We start from the raw sequence: 18151 nt of genomic DNA, 5'->3' as shown, positions 1-18151 counted from the left end.
TTCATCTCCAGACTATAAGTAAAGAAAAGCAGGCACAGGGAAGCAAGTGCAGTATGTAAAGTTAATTGATGGAGCATGCTTTCTTCAGGGTAAGAGAAACAGAAGGGGCGATGAGCGCAGTCTGCATTAGATATCTATGTACTAAGTGATAATGGATGCCAGTACATGTTACAAATGCTACAAAGAAAAATTTCTTCCTGTTTCAAGTAACAGGATTTGTGCTATTTGTAACTGGCTGAATACTGATCTATCACAGACTGAAAGTGAGTTTTGCAGGGATAAAAGAAAGGCCAAGTCTTCAAGACCTGAGCCACTGAGACTGCATACCAGTGTACGTACAACAAGGTCGGTATCCTCATGATCTAGGCAATAATTGACATGTTCTATCTTCATGCAGTAGCTTCTGGGAAGATTAAAAAAAAAAAAAAATGTTCTAAAGAACAGTGCCAGAAAGGCTACCAACCCAGTTTTGATGTTGCACACATCATCATACACTAAACTTCTACACAACTTCCACTAAACCATTACCTGATTTAGTAACAAATCTGATCAGCAGCAGACCTGGTACGCTGCACCTTGTCCACAGAATCCCTTCAATGGGGTGGGACAGCAGTGGGAACAGCTGGTACCCAGGGCAGCAAGTTTCTCCAGCATATGCATATTCTTAAGGGAGAGGGATAAAGCTCGTGACTGGGGACCTACTTGCATTGACCACAGCAAAGAACAAAGACGACAGCAACCCAAAATCAGTGTTTCAGGGGAGCACATTCTGTTCCTGATAACTGTCAGCTTTTCTCCATTCATCCACTGATTTTATTTTCTGGGATTTTTTTAAAAGGCACCAGCTGTATACAGCCCTTGCTTTAACATGAACCCATGCTTAAAGGAAAGATTGTTTTACTAGGGCAACAGCTATGCAAACAATTTGTTTTAATTCCTCCCCCCCCCCCAGCTGGTTTACCCAGGTTGTGAAGAAACCATGGCATGGATGCAGACACAATGCTAGCCTAGGCACAACTCCTCTCGTGCTTGGCAAGCGACAAGAACAGACATAGTGGTGGGTGTGCTCTGCCTTGTATACCTGTACACCAAGGAGGGGCCTGAGCATACATGTTCCGAGTGCTACAAAGGAAAAAAAATCCTTCCTGTTACAAGCAACAGGTATGTGTGCACTCATCTCTTGCTTCCAGGGCTCAGGCACACAGCCAGCTCAGGTGTAACAGAACTCATTAGCTCAGACGCATCCCCATTCAAACAGGTCTCTCATTTTTTGAGGGCCACTTCCAGTCTGTAAAAGTTTCAGCTATTTTTGTTCAACTCAGAACACCAGCAAATCAGCCCAGCAGACATGGGGCAGCACATATGCCCTGAAACATGAACCATGGAGAGCACGGTGCAGAGACCTGCAGGGCTTCATGGAAGCTCAGCTCAGACCAAGCAGAACTTATTACCTGCCATTCATTGCTGGCACAGAGGTGGCTCCTGCAGCTCCAGCAGCTCTACATCATTTTTACCCCGGACAAGGAGAGCTGGTAGCACTGCACCATGGCTACCTTGCACTCTGCATGAAATCCTTTGGACATACTAAGCAGGCAGGAACAGAACAGCTTGGCAAACCCATGCACTTCTTCCCTGTCACTCTCCTCCCCTAACCGGTATGGAGAAGAGGTGGATTCATCTTCGAAAAGCATTTAATCTTTGGCCTCTTCCCGGCTGCCAAACAGGCAGCCCGGCAGGTGCTAACTGGCTGCACGTTTTGTGAAATACAAACTTCCCGCTGGAAACCAAATTCAAACATCAAACCTGACTCATTCAGATTCTCCAACAGCCATTCAGCGGCCACAGTTTTGGTAAGCGCTTGAAGGCTGAGTAAACTACTAACAGCAACATTGCTCCCTGTGTACTGTTCCTTCTATTCACCCCCACGAGACTGATGGCAGACTTTACTAATACTAAAGCCTTTCTCCATCAAACACTGATGTTTAAATGGCAATGGCAGTGCCATCATCCTTAGGGCTACAGATGTTAGCTTCTTGGGAGTGGCAGATGTCTGGGCAGCAGCTCAGTGCCAGCCTCCTCCAATAGTTAACTCCAACGGTTCACATCAGAAAGAGCAAATTGCAATGCAGTGGTTCTGCTTACCTGAAACCATCCATACAGTAGGCATAAGAACACAGTGTACATACATTTATTATCTATAGGGAGGAATGTTTGTGCTGTTTAAGCCTAGCTGAAGTGAACTTATTCCAACAGTAAAAACATGTGGCTTTTATACAGCTCCTTCAAGTCAAAGGCTATAAGGTGATACATATACACGCATATATAAACATATATGCATATTCCTGAACTCACCTTCTTGGGTCCTCCATCTGCTCTCCTCATTTCTAAAAGCAGTAAATGTCTTTATACTCTGAGAGGATCAAACTTACTGAAGGCACAAGGCAAGTAAGTGACATAACTAGGAACAGAATAATGCCTCTGACTCCTAGATGAAGAGCCCTCTGCAAAGGTTTTCACCTTCAAGTAGCCCTCTGACTTACATGGTCTTCGCATGGGTCTGCTACCATCCTTTAATGATAAATTAATGGAAACGAACCCCAATATCCTGCATTTTCACCCTCACTTTCTCCCATTTTTAAATAATGAACACATCACCAGGGCAAGCAATCTACCGCAGTTTTCTGCAGCCACAGCTTGTTTATTCTATTTTTTTCTTGTCATGGAGAATTTAGATTACTGGGGAGGAGAGCGGGAGATTACTTAACCCATTCATCTATCAAGCACTATGCACACACTATTACTGTACAAACAAAGCAAGCACATTTTCCTCCTATCTAGAGGAGGAGTTGACTACATTTATCTAAGAATTCTGAGTTATCATGACATATTCTATCTGTTTTGCCTTATAACATCAGAAGATTCAAAAGCAGCTCTGGACTGCATGATTTCTCTGAATACAAGTACATCTTGACTTCAGGTTGACCCTAAAATTTTCAGACATTTGGAAAAACTAAAAGTAAATAGTTAGAAATTAGGCGAGCAGTGACCACACAGTGAGAACCAGCCTAAGTCTCAATTCCAGCCTTTTTCTCTGTTATTTATGTGGAAGAGTGGAGACCTTCACTGTGAATGTCAACAGCACTTAACATTGTTATTTCTAACGCATAAGCTTCTTGCTTGTACCCTTAAAAAAAAAAGATGGGAGACCTTTCCACAGGGCTTACTGCAGGCATCTCACAGGGTCTACCTTGTGCCTGCCTTGAAAGTAGGCAAATCAGGCTGTTCATGCACTCTCGAGTGGCCAAGAGAAGAGGCTGTCATTTTTCACGTTGTGCATACCAGCCACCTTCCTTAAAAATCAGCAAGTCTACATGCCCTTACTGCCAGCAGCAAGTATTTGAATACCACACGCTAGGCTCAGGGAACCGTGTGCTGCTGCAGTTGTTCACGTCTGCCCGTCGAGCCGCAGTCAGTGCCCATCTCGGCAGCTGGTCACCCAGCCACCCCTTCTGCAGGGCCCCGCGCATCAGCTTCAGCTTTTGAGAATACACTGACTGGAGTGATGTTGATAGACATCCCCGCAGCATGCCAGCAGTCTCCTCTGCATATGGGTCCCTGTCCCATGACAACAGGATGCCACGCGTGTGTCAGCTTTATGGGGAGAGTAAGTGAAACACTACCAATGCTATGGATTAAACAAATCACAATATTTACAAACAAGCTGTAAGCACAACCCCAGTGCATACTTTGCATACTTTTTTCAATCCCCCCCGCCCCCCCTTTTTTTTAATACTACCCAAAAGTTCAGCTCTGTATAAAGTTCCTTCGTCCGCATTTTTTCCTTAAGATCTCGCTCCATACAGAATACGAGGATCGATGTTGTACAGAAGGATTTACCACCCTGGTGCCTAGCATGAGGCCATGGACCCAAGTCCCACCACATATTCCATCCCCCAGCTCTCTCCCAGAAATACTGTGTCCAGCTGCAGACACACATCATTATCGTATCTTAGCGAAGCTGGGAAACCAGTGAGTACAACAGGTATCAAAATGAGTCTGAAATTCTCTGCACCACCTCCTTTTATTATTGATTAGCTAACTATATGAGATCTCTGCAGGAGAAAGCAGCTACAAAGACTTCCAGAACTTTGAAGCAAATAACGAACACATGAACTGGCTCTCAAAGACAGTCAAGGCAGTTAACTGCAAACTGCAAGAATCTGTCCCCAAATCACCTCTTATGTGCAAATACAAGAGAATGGTTTCCTTTGGTCATTAGCTGTACCAGATTTAGGTGGTTTACTTGAGATACACCTTACTAACAACAGGACTTAAAACTGCCACTACTTCCAACATCCCAATATTTCCATTACCATTTTAATGGTATTAAGACAAATAGCATATAGTGTTGCACAGATACAATACACAACAGGAAAAAAAAAAACCAAAACTGAAGATGCATGGTACCTCCCTAAGAATTTCAGGAAAACCTGGCATGTATTAAATGTAAGCTCCAGAAAGCCCTTAAGGCCTTTTTTTATAACAAGATATAAATAAAATACATAACATTTGGCCTCTTCATTTACATCGTAGTTTTGGAGCCTTCAGGGATATTTTTTTCCAAGCTTTTCTTCACAACCAAGAGTTTGTTTTTTCAGAGTACAAGCTTAGTTCCCAACATAATCCCAGGGCTTGCAAAGTTGGAACATTAATTAAAAAAAAAATATGCCAAAAAAATGGGCAACATTTTGCAATAACCATGCATTAACCATTTTGATCCAAACTCAAGTTTGATACACAGGAAGCAATAAAACCTGTAGAAACAGGCTAATTCATGCCAAATAAAAATGGTCTTGACAGACTCACAATGTGCTGTCCAAAGACAAGTGGAAAAAAAAATGCAGTCTTATACAGTGCTGTTCTTCCCTTTGTTTCTGCATTTCTGAAGCCCCTTCACAAGTGGCCAGGCAATGCCTTCCCAGGCCAAAAAAATCAGTAACTACTACAGTGATTTCTAATTCTTCTGACCCTTGCAAAAGCATTAAGACGTAGCACTTCAAAACACAACTGCCAGAGACGACCTGCTCTTCCTTCTAGGAGGTAAAAGGCAGGAATAACATCCATATCTCAATTGCACTTCCAAAAATTCTGGGAAGAACTCCAATACGGAGTCATCCAATTAACCGCAAACTTGGGGGCTGAGATCTCCCTGGGGCACCTCTCCCTTCACAGTGGGTTGGGAGAAAGGCTATTCTTTAAGCACATTCAACAGCAAAGCATCAATTTTGATTGAAGTAAGCAACTGCACTGGAGGGTTGTACTTTCATCAAGAGAGCTCAAGAGTGAGCTGATTTAACTTCAAAATTCACAGTATAACTTCCTTCAGAGGCTTTATTCAGTAATGAAAAGCTGATTCTCTACCTCTTCTGAAGCTTTTAATTTTTCCCCCCTTCAAACCTCTCATTTAATTTCCTGAGGTTATAAAATCAGCTAGATTCCCCGGGGAAACAGCAACGTTTTTACAGCTATATTCCCATGTGATAATTGCAACTATTACCAATTTTGGTCAAATGTAAAATTCTAGTGAAAACTAGTTCAGAAATCTGCCTCAAACTCAAGAAGAAACAACATTCTAGTGTTAGTACCTATTCTGAACACAGCTAACAGCTATACACGCTTGTGCTTCTTGCTTATTTGTTAAAGGAAGAACATGCGAAGAACAAAAAAATGCTCACAGTAGGAAAATCATCTGTACAACAGAGTACAGCTAACAAAATAAGGACAAAGTTAGAGAATTAAAGTGGAAAAGGAACACCTCATTGTCAAGCAGACCCAGTCAAATGTAGGGAATGTGTGTCTGCATGTGATACTCCAGCCTTTATAAAGAGCTGGAAGAGCAGGTCAGAAAAGACCTACTTTTCTGATAGTTTTTCTTTGGGTCAGTTGTAAATTTCAGTTGTGATGCCCAAGTGAGTATGTTTTCTCACAGATAAAGTATTGCTTATGCCAAGAAAGTTGATGTGGAAGAAAAAGCTATGCAAGAAAAGAACATGCATGAAGAGACGAGATCTTCTCCCAATAACATTTTGATATGCCATCTTCGGCATGCCTGAAAACTCAACATTTTCACTGAAGATGAATGACCTCTCCCCCATGAGACTGATGAAACCACTGCTACGCAGCACTGAACCACGGTTCTTCCCAGAAGCACTAACACAGAAGAAAACATCCAAATAAAACCAAGTACAAGAACAATTAACCATTGCACAATACATCTCATTAGCACTGGTGCTCTGGGTAAAGAACTAATTTCGTTGCCACCAAATGTGTCACCAATTCCAGATGCCCCTCTATCAGATGAAAATATGAAGTCTCCTGGCCATTAGTACACACTACATTTGATAAAACTGTAGCACTTCAAACATGTTCTTAATATCCTTTTATCACCATGGGGAAAAATTGCTTCCTAGATTCCTGGTGGGAGGCAAATTCTGAGGTAGTGACAAGACAGTCACTCCCTAAGAAATAAGTATCACCTTCAAAGACAAACTGCATTAGGGCCAACAAAGCAGCCCCTCTGCTTAAAGCAGTCTAGCAGGCACAAAGGTAGAAGTGAAGACCTGTAATTACTGCTAAGCAATGACACAATTACTGACTAAATGCATGGAAGAGGTATTACATGGATCACGTCTGTTTAGTTTTTTAGTGTGTGCCGTGCCATATGTTTTCACTTAAGTTCAATAAAAAAACTGCACCAACTCTGCCGTCCTCATTACACAGAGAATGCCAGATACTAGCTACTCTTTCTTAAGAAAGCCTTTTATATTCTTTAAGCCACATGTACTGAGAAATTCTATTAATAGTCAGGTATTTCTCCAGTCTTGTTTGTTGCCCTTCTCCAAGTAACTCTTTCCTTTTGCTTTAGCTACAGAGGTAAATTTGGGGAGGAGGCCCTCTGGGATTAATAATCTCACTAAACTATAAACAATGTTTCCATTGCTTATTCATTGACCAATTTAGCCCCAAAAGCAATGCACATGCCAGAGGATCTCTGCAACAGTATGGACAGCATGTGCGTATTCATACCTCCGTACGTTACACTTTTCTAGCTCTGGTAGAAAAGTGTGCAAATACAAAAGAAGTTTCAATTTCAAAAAACAGTTTCCATGTAACTCATTTAAGAGCCTGAGATTTCTCTTTGCTCTTCACTGAAAAAGCTGCAAGAGCAGGCTTGGTGGGTGCTAGGAAAGAATTCCTGCAAGCAAATTAGGCCCTGACAAATGGTGAAACATGGGAGGCACTCCAACATCCCAGTTAATGCCGAAACAATAGCCTGGGACACGGGAGAGTGCTTGGCAGCCTGAGCTGTCCCCCAGAGGACATCTTGGCATTTGTAGCTTTTAGAGTTCCAACTTCTTGTTACAGTTTGATCTTCTCCACAACTCTTCAAGTTGTCTAATTTCACCACGTTCCTGAACAACACCCCTCGCTTTGGCTATATACACACCAATAAACAAACTGGCAGCGGGGCACGGGCTCACACTGTCCTACACGAGCCCATACCACTAAAGCGTTAGCACAGTCCCCGATGGTTTTCACCAGGACCAACTAATATTCTCCTCTCCAATTCTCACGCACTCAGAGGGTCACAGGCTAACACCGGCCAGTGACCTTTCCCGATAGGAAGCCCGGATAGAGCCACCCTTTTGCTGGGGGGGCGGGGAGGGAGTTAACCTGTTTGAACAATGAGCCTGGCTGCCTGCGGGACCTGAGGACAACCGTTTCATTTAACTGAGATGGAGGCGTCATTTCCAGGTGCTGACAGGGGCACACCCCATTTGTAGACTCTGTCAAGTCACACGGTGGGAGACAACAAGCTCAACGTGGCACTAACAGTCTCATTTTTAAGAGTAAGTGCAGTCAAGTATGACACTGACCTGTTTGACAACATGGTCATTCCTTATCGTTTAAAAAATCCTGATTCAGATTCTGAAAGGCAACCTTATATGTTTATAGCCAGCGGCAGAATTCACTGGGTGAAACCTAGAACCACTGTTACACAAAAGGCCATCTAGATACTGGTAGTGACACTTTGTGGTGCCAAAACCTAATGTACTCACACCTCTTCAGAAATATGACATACCTGTTTCTTTCCCTGTTCACACAGAGAAAGCAAGAGTTCCCACAAAGGCCTACAGACACCGGCAATGAGTGCAATGAGACCTTCAATCTGCTGTATCAGCTGCAAAACTCCTGACATCAGCTCCACTTTTATCCCAGGCTGCCGGGGTATTGGGATCAAGCAATTCGGATCAATCCCTGGTCCAGAACTTTGGTGAACAGAGGCAGAGTCAACAAGTACAACATGTACTAAAACTCTGCCCATTTAAGACGGGTTAAGGAAAAGATACAACTGCTCCTCATAAACTCCTCTTCATCTACTTCCAATACCTTGCAGAGGGCTCTTGGAAGACCACTGTTCAAAAAGAGCTTGCACAAGGCCTCCTACTGTGTGCCTCTTCTCAGAAAATCCTGTTCATAAAGCAGTAAGGTCACCACCTGCTTACTCACGTGTTTGTTTCATTTAGCAGACAAGTAATGACTAAGGCAGTTAACTAGTGATAGCAGCAGTTTCCAGTCTGACATGAGATGTGCATTGTTCCTACTGCAATAGTCCATTTCAGAACCAGCATCATTTGGGGGAAAGTCAAAAAACGTTCATATTAAGAACCATATTCACCTTAAGGACTCATACACACAAATGCTCTTGGAGAGAGTGGAGCACTCTGGTCATAAAATCCCCTTGCGCAGGCTAATGGCCAAATCAGAAAATGACCAATGGAGAAAAGAAGCGCGCATTCTTTCATGAAGGCACACTGTTAAGCTTTTTATATTATAATGAGTACTTCTTAGCATCTGGAGATGGGAGACTGCCTTTACAATCCAATTCTTTTTGAAGAAAATTAAGATCCCTGATGAACTGTGTCAAAATGATCAGCATATTGCCTTCTCCTTGATATGATCACCGTCCTGTCCTGAGAATTTCTGAGCCATTCCTACTTTTTTACATATAATTTATACAGACTTGTCACTCCAAAGTAGTGTAGTAGCAATTAGCTTTGTAGACAATGCTCCTCAAAAGCTGCTTTCCCCTAAAGATTGCAAGATTTGCTCTTGCAATCTTGGAATTGTTCTTTCTTGGACCTGTAAACACCAAGCGATGGATGAAAAAGGACTTCTTTCAAATTTTTTGCTGAGAAAAAGCAAAGAGAAACTTAGCTAAAAGTCTGAAGAATACAGAGAAACTTGAACAAGAGAAAGCAGAAATGGTGGATGAGCCTCCAAGCTGCCGAGAATCTCTTGATTTCATAACTTGAGTACTTTCAAGCTACCACAGATTAGTTTCTGGGAGTTTCTTGGAACACGCAGCTTTACTGAAAGGGAGCTCATCCTGCAACTATATTTCACACCAAACAAGAAGCCATTTTGCACTTGGACTAGAAAACACTGGGTGATATTCACTGAAGTTCTCAGCAAAATCTTCCCATTACCAACCCAGCTACAGACAGTATCTATAAACACCGGCCGCCTTCCCTAGTGTGACGCACGTCAGAAATCCCAGCTGATGGTGTCACAGGGCTGCCTAATGCACAGAGCAAAACTCCTGCCCCGTCTGTTTCACCACTGGTACATCTCTCTACACTTTCTCAGCCACCCCGAGTGCTCTTTTTCCCATGCACAACCCAGCTCTGATAGCCTTCATCTCACACCAGCACGTGACTGAGCTCCACGCTGCCTGCCTGGGTTAGTTGTTTGGATATCATTAGATTGCCCTGACTGAAAGCCCTAATGAGGTGTTGATCCCATCATCCCATCACTCAGCTGAGCCAGAATGCATCCCGTGGGACAGCCAGAAAAGACTGATGCAAGAATTCCAAGTGATGTGTAACATGAAAGGGCGCCATTCGCATCGCTAGGACTCACAGCCTGTCAGCATGGCCATTAGAAATGCTGGGCTACAGAGATTTATAATTCAACCCTCCCACACAGAGAACTTGCTCCAGACTGAAACTTGGCACAAATTTCAGTCCCAGGAGGGCATTAAAAAAAATAACCCATTCAACGGTTTCTGTCCCATGGCTTCAGCTCACAGCCATTTAAATAACGACAATTTCTCATTTCTCTTTTTAACTGAGGAAATCCAATATAAAACACCAGATTTACATAACATTGCAGTGGTGATACAAGCTGGCAACAAACCCAGGAAGCAGGCTGCCAGAGCCGTTCCGTCATCCCCTTTTGGTGAATTTCTCCATTTGGATTCAGTTTAACGGAATGATTTTTATTAGGTCTAGCTGACATCATCTGTAATCTACAAATCCCACCTCCACGCTGGTCAGGCAGCTTGCCCTAGCTTTGTACACCTTATGTGCCTCTTAGAAGGGGACAAGCCCTCCTGTGGTCAATGCAGCCTTCCACTTGTGCCATCACTGTTATTTCGTTGCTGCAAATTCTGCTGGCTGATCTAGAGGACAGTAATTAGTTGCCTATTGAGCTGCAAAAGACCAACTGGACAAGGGATGGACATACACAAAACAAAGAAGGGAACTGATGCAAGCCAAAATAAATTTGTCAGTAGAGCTCTGAGTTGATCCAAGACTGCTCTGACAACTGCCACACCTGCTTCCAGGGAGAGAGACAGACTCCAAGCCTATTGTGGCCGCAATCTTTACCAGGTATTTCAGTTCCTGCGGGTACCATCTATAATCTTGAGTTTGTCAGTGGGGAAAATAAATTCAAACCTTTGAAGTTGATGCAATACCACAAACGCTTCTTAATAAATGCATCAGACTTCAGGAAGTCTGCAGCAAATCACTGCAGTGTGCATAAGCCTTCTGCTCCACCATCATTCACCCAAAGAGGCCTTTTGTAGCACATGTGGGATAGTTAGGAGCTTGTGTCACCTGCAAAATGTATCATCTGCTGCGCGGACTACTGGCTTCCATCTCACCACCACCCCTGCTCTGCCACAGCATACCTGAGACGCAGCCCTTGCTGCCACACTCCAGCATATAATAAATCATCACCAAAGCACCTGAATGAATCTTTTTCCTGTTTGTTATACAAGTCGACAAGTAGCACACCTATAGAAGAATTATATTACCAAATGCTATGAGAAGAAAATGAAGATTTGTATCAGTGGCCAACCCCAAGGCTCCGAAACCCAGAAAGAGAAGTCTTTCCTGTTCTTTGGAGAATTACTGACTCAAAGATATTTTAAATCATTTTGGACTCTCTCTGCTGTCAGCAAAGATGCTACAAGATGTTATGGCAGTGAATGTCAAAATGCTTCTTCCAGAACATGGTAGTAGGTCTAAATTGCCATTGTTGCACTGACTCTTTGCACATACTAAACCATCCTCCCTAAGACCAGCCTCTAAGGTCCACATTCCGGCGGTTAAAATCCTTCTGGATCTCTGAGAGCTACATGTACAATATTTTTCTTGAACAGGGGACAAAAGCTGAGCCCGGGGACCACCTGAGCTTTCAAAATGGAAAACCAAAAAGGGGCAAGCATCTGCAGAACCACCTTCTTTTCAACAGCTGCACAGTTTTCTCATACCTTGTCCTTTAATTCCAAAGGGGGGTACAAAGTCCCTGATACGTGCCCATTTCCTGAAGGAATCATCCAAGAACATTGGTGCCGGCTTCGAGAACCTGAGAAAACCAAATTGAGAGAGAAATTAACTCCTGTACTAGGAAGGATACATTTCTGTAGGGAGGTTGAAAGAATCCGTACCTAAGTGCTGATTCTACATTATCACTGGCAATATAGTAACATGGAAGATTTTACTTTTACCCAAAGGTGCCTGCAGTGGAACAAATCTGTCAGAATTCGTGCCACGAGGCCACCCAAATCATTCAAGTTATGAGCCTGGCAATCATTTCCACTCAACAGTTTAGAGCTTCCCCGCTATTGTTTGGCTATTAATTTAGCTAAAATAAGTTTTAAATTGCATCCAGAGTTTAGGCAGTTTTACTTCCAGCTTTGTAAGCACAAGCCAATTTATGTGCTGTCCATGCCAGCATGTGAGGAAGGGGTGCAGAGTTGCCTTTATATCATTCATTACATATAAGCCTGCTGCTTTGTGCAGGCGTGAATGCACTGGGCAAATGCATGTGGAGGGCAAGGCTGGGTGCTTATCTGCTGTCACGGCTGCTCCTGCCTTGCTCATACGCACAGACCATCACAACACAGGCAAGAAAGGAAATAGCTCAGGAGATCATGAAGCAGGACTTAGTTTACAGAGAATGGAAATTCAGTACAGATGTAGGTGTTTTCTTTTGCATTCATTAACATACAAATGATTCAAGAGAGGTCCCTGCCAAACCAAACAGTTGTGATGTATCCAAAATCACTTACAAAAGAGAGAACTAGTCCTTCTAAACCATGTCATTATGTGAATTTATTGTCCTAATTACACCCTCAGCACACAAACACAGCAGCTACTAAAAATTTGTCTCTTCTAGAAACAATCAGTTCAGTGGCCAGATAGAAGGAAACCATTAGCAGAAGAAACTACAGAAATATTAACTTTCATATGGGACCACTTCTGAGTGTACCAAGATCACCGCTAGGCAATGGCTCCACTACAGCCATACTGCAAGTGCAACGTACACATACCTGAAACAGACACAGCCTGGCTAACCTAGGTAGTAGTAGTGGGATAGATGTAACGCACCAGTTTAATCCTCCCTTCAAGCTATTTTGCACTCAGCGTGTGACTCCATGCTACTGCAATCAGATAACTTTTGGACTTGAACTACCTGATTGAAGATAAACTCATCTACACTACAACAGAGCCAGGTACAGAATGTGGCTGATCTAGAAGGAAAAGGATGTTTTTCCAGAGCTGAAGATATGAAAGGTTCTATATAACTTTACCTGGGAAAAGGTGGGGAAGATGCGTTAGATATATTAAAGCTTCTGAAGATCTTAATTAAAAAACAAACACACACAGAGGCCTAATTAAAAAAAAAAAAAAAAAAAAAAACAAACCACAAAAAAAAAACCCCAGGATACAGTAATACTCTCAAAATATCCTAAAAAACTTCAATAACCTGACAAATTAGTTCTATGTTTTTTCAAGCATCTTGGTGCACTGAAATGCAAGTATTGTGTTACACCGGTGGGTCTCTAAGGAATTATCTCCACCTCTTTCCAAAATCAATAGAAGGAATCTTTGCAGGATTTTCATACAATGCGAGAGCTTTCATAACCTGAATGGCTACAGCACAGATGTTCACAGCTCTCACTTTAGAGCTACCACTTGAACTAACAGCAGAAGCCAGGTCCCACAGAATGGTTCGTGTTCTCCCTAAGTGGCAGCTGCAGTGAAGGAGGACCGCATTGCCTGGGAGTCACCAGCATCTTTGGGCTGGTTTGTTAGGTCACCGAGCTACTCTGGTCCCTGCTGTGACATGCAATCTTCAGGAAAATTTTGGATGCTTCAGAAAATGCATATATGAGCAGGTTTTGTTCTCCTCTCCAGAATCAAAAGGATCCCCTACAGTAACGCTACAAAGTAGGGCAGTGTAAATAAAAAACTTAGCCAGTTCAGTTGCCTGTTCAAGAGCACTGCACGAGAAAGAAGGTACAGGCTGTAAGGTCGGGCCTAACTCAGAAGTTGGTATTATTTATCGATGCAATTAACTGGCCTATTTGCAAGTCATATACCAGTAAAAGACAGTTTATAGTAGTCTGACATGGAGTGTGGAGTGTCTCTCCCTCATGCAATCCCTTTCCAAGGTGCACCGTAAAACCAGGAGGAAGGTCAGATCCTCTCCTGGGACTCCCTGGGCCCCAAGGGGAGTCCCCAAACTCAGGTGAAGCACTAGCAGGAGCGATCTGGTGCTCTGTGGTGTCCCTTCTGCATGTGACAACCAGGGGATCAAAGTGATGCCCAAAGAGAAGTGTGAAGTGGCCATTGGCTTTTTTTCTTGTATTTGCTACAAGTTAACTTAGGGATTTTTCTAGCAAAGAACATAATAGCCTTAGACCACCTACTATTATTTGGTAACATTTAACACTACTGTACACAGACCTAGGGACACTTTCAATTCATACTTTGGCTTCATTTAAGAGGAGGGAGGAATGGCTTGGAGGGAAATACTATATTCATATGGGGAAAAAAGGAGCAAACTAGAGGATATTTAGGTCCCATAAATCTTGAAGCTAATTCCATTTTGGAAATATTAAGAAATCATGAATGCTATAAGCTCATGATCTATGAAAAACACGTTGCCACCTCAATAAATCAGAGCAGGCCAGAACCGATGTCCAGCAGTGACAGGGAAACGCTGTCTGCCAGACCTCTCCAGGAGCACGGCTGTTCTGTCTCGGCTCTGAAGTGCGTCTGGTGTATTCTAGGACCCTTCAGGAAATATCAGGATATGCCTCAAACAGGCCATGGGAATGCTCTCTGCAGAGCACCTAAAATACATTCCAAGGAATGCGTGGGAGTTTGTCAAACAGAAAAAGTAAACGTTTCTGAATGATGTTACATTTTGTATCTACTGAGCCGCTTGCCTACCGAACGCTGCATTTTACCCTAGTCATCTGTCACGGCTACCTAAAGGCAGGTTAGCTTCACCAGCAGACACAGCTCCAGAACTGAAATGGGCTTGCGCTCTATGGGCAAACAGCATGCAATGGGAGTCTGAATTTTTCAGATTTAAACTTTAAGCACTTCCTCTCCACCTCATCCTAAATTACAGAACAGACATAATGCAGCCTCATAGCACATGACAGCCATGAAAAGATGAGAAATTTCAGTGTTTGTGGCACACACTTAGGACCTGCATGATTTGGGAGAGGAATGCCAAGCATCTAAAATCTCTAGTTTGAATGGCATACCCTGATAAAACAGCAAATGACATCTGAATAGACCAAATGCTGGATATGATAATTATGAGGTACAGTTGAAATCTCTCCCAGCTCTCAAGTTTGCATTCCTTATACAAAGACATTAGTAAAACCTCTAACACAATTTGTCACTGCACACAGCAAAAGGAAGTGTGCTGCCAGAAAACTATTCTTAAACAGGAATCTATATATGGAAGAAAGTGTGATATATATTTGTGACTAGGGGATTTCTGGCTTACACAACAAAAAAATTACATTTGCAGTTATTTTATCCCTGACAAGTAAGAAGAGTTTTGACCTCAAACATTTCTACCTGGGATGCTGAACTAGCCTGCCAGCAGCTCTCCAGCCAAGTTTTCCGACCTTTTCCATTCTGTCCTTGATGCACTGAACCATTCACAGCTACTCCTCTTTGATGTGTGCTGAGGCATTCAAAATCAGCAGCACTAACTTCCCAAAGTGTCTTGCAAATCCCAGATTAGCACTGCCACTATTCAAGGCAGCTATTGAAAAATTTCAGGCATTTAATCTTGACTAGAATCTGCTTCCTACTCCTACCTGCTGCTTTCAAGACAATTAATACATAAACGTGTAGAACAGTAAGCAAGACCTGAGAAAAAGTAAAATAAATAAACCGATTGATAGTCTTTAGCTTCAACGAGAAGGGAGGAAGACAAGGCCAAGTCCCTGAAAAGAGTAGATGGCACCACATTTCTAGAAATCATGACACTAAGGAAAGGCAGGTTGGCAGCCACTAAGCTCCAACGTGGGTTTATTTCTTAGATATTTCCTTCCTTCCCCCCACCTCCTTAAGCCACCCTGCTATTTTGTTTCTTCTTTAGTTAGGGAGAATTAGCAGTGAACGAAAATTGGAAGCTGAAGAAAAAAACAGCAGACCGTGCTAGAACCTAATGTTGGACACAACTTGCACGTTGCGTTTGTAAAAGGGCATGAACAACCTTCTTTTTTTTTTTTTTTAAAATACAGAAAAGAATGCCTTATTTTTCCTGTGATGACTACTGTCTTTTGTTTGCTTATGTTCAAACACATCCACAGTTAGACAGAAGGCACAAAATCTACCCATTTTATAAATAAAATGGCCAAAATACAAACCGAAGCACTCTAGCACTGAATAATGAGCTCTAATAGAGGCATTTGTAAAAGTACCGAGAGAAAATCTAAACTAACCTTTTCCTTTTTCCCTAGCGAGACCTAGATGTGTGTTCTCTCCCTTGCCTCCCTTCTCTGGGGAGCAGCATGGTGTGACAGCGTAGGAAATGAGGACGTTTGTGATGTCCTGATTTCACATTTCTTATTGACATTAATCCTCTGTCAAAAATCCCAGCAGTTCAAAGATTCCTCAAGCAGCTGAAAAATTTAAGAAATGGCATTAATAAGGATTAACCCCATCCTACAACCAACACACTTCTTTTCCTAAAACGGCAAACAAATGAGCCAAAAAAATAGATGGCTGCAAGAAGAAAATCTTCAAAAGTAAAGATCAGGTCAAAAATTAAGCTGATCTTAGAAAACTGCAGGAACAGTCTAAAATAAAATCAGACAATATGATAAAGATAACTTAACATTGAAGAACGGTTGGTCAGCGCACCCTGCCACTACCGTTTGAGCCCCCTAGTTCTTCCTTTGGAAGAGACAGTGAGCCACTGATCCTTACCCATCTTCTCCCAAGTTATTCATGCCTACAGACCCCGAGTGTACCTACAGTTGCCCCTTTCACCTGAAAAGTCATCATCTACTTGGCTGTTCCCTGTACAGATGCCTCTGAATTACGCAGCGGCACAACACTCTGGCTTTGTTCTCTGCCCTTTCCCAGTAACCCTGCCATTTGGGTTTTGTCTACTTCTAAGCTGATAGAATCACTTGCTCCCTCGCAGACCTGCACGAAGGACCCTGAGGTGTAAAACTACGGTCCTTCTTTCTGACAGGAAGGGGCAATAAATGCCACAGCCACTCAAAAAAAAAAAAAAAAATGCCTTTGAACAGGCTTTATTCCATGAAGAAAGGAAGGGATCCACGGAACAAAAAAAACCTGCTACCCACCCACGGGCTGTGTAGCAGTTATCCCAGCCTCCTTCCCTGGGAATGATTGCTCTGTACCTTTGGGGTACCCTGGAGCATCACCAGCCTTCTTGTTTGCCCTCTTTGCTCTCCATCACCTAGTAGGTGTTTAAACTCAGCAATGCAGGCGTTTTCCCATTGCCTGCTCGCTGCTCTACTTAGAGCCAGACCAGCTGCTCCAACATATCTTAAAGGGCCTCCATGCTCTGGTTCATACACAGAACACTGTCACATTACTGCAGAAAGATAAACATCCTATCATGACTGAAAAATGTAACTATCTGTAACATCTGTAAAACCTGTGGAGTACTCTACTTCGTTCAGGATCAGAAAACATCAGCTCAACGACCATGCTGGTTCCGGCCTCATGTGGAAAACACAAACAGACTGGAAAAAGGCTGTGGGAGAGCTGTGGAAAAGATATGAGGTCTAGAAAACATGACCTCTGAGGAAAGCTAGAAAGAAATGAATTTGTTCAGTCTAGAGAAGAGAAATTGAAAGAGGACATGATAAGTCATTAGATATTACAAGGCTGCTGCAAAAGAAAAAGGTAGTATCTCCAAATCCCTGGTAAATAGAAGTAAATTCTATTAGAAAAAAAAGGGGGCCTAAAATGCAAAGGAACTGAAATTAAACATTAGAAGAAGGTTTCTTATGCTTGGGATTATTATTACACATTGACATCTATTGCCTGGATATGGGTTACAGAACTTGCATCAACTACATTGGTTTCTGATTTTATTGTATTATTTTTAAGAACAGGTTGACATTTAGCATGCGTTAGCCATGTGCCTACTTTTAAGAGGGAAAATTAAAGATATGATCTTTTGAAGCTCTGCACAGGTCTATTTCTTTTAAAACCATTTTCACACTGGGCTAACATTTCTAGGAGGTGACCAAGTACCCAAGCTACAGTCAGCTGTAGTTGGGAATCAACAGCTACTCTTCAGACTTCTTGTGCTTCTTAAGTATTTACCTTCATATATGGTAATCAAATTTCAGTACAAACACAACTGTAGATAAGCAACACATGGATTTTGCAAGCCTGTTGCCTGCCAAGACTGCTTTCTGTTTGTACTCTGTACCTTTGTGATAAACAGGAAGACACGTAAAGTTTAACCTTTCTGCAGTCATTAATATCTTGGG

General features: G+C 42.6%; 1 protein-coding gene across 6 annotated transcripts in view; it reads right to left on the bottom strand.

Annotated features, from left to right (window-relative positions):
- The window catches only part of ST3GAL3 (ST3 beta-galactoside alpha-2,3-sialyltransferase 3), a 184118-nt gene that overhangs the window by 65583 nt on the left and 100384 nt on the right, over positions 1–18151 (bottom strand). For all 6 annotated transcript variants that reach the window (XM_055815364.1, XM_055815366.1, XM_055815368.1 and 3 more), the window contains one exon: positions 11624–11718. In XM_055815364.1, the coding sequence (XP_055671339.1) occupies positions 11624–11718 (95 nt within the window). The remainder of the gene's footprint in view (positions 1–11623; positions 11719–18151) is intronic.

Source organism: Falco peregrinus, chromosome 10, assembly GCF_023634155.1.
Source record: "Falco peregrinus isolate bFalPer1 chromosome 10, bFalPer1.pri, whole genome shotgun sequence".
Taxonomy (NCBI): Eukaryota; Metazoa; Chordata; class Aves; order Falconiformes; family Falconidae; genus Falco; species Falco peregrinus.
Note: the sequence above shows the minus strand (reverse complement) of the source record. Positions and strands in the feature narration are given on the sequence as shown.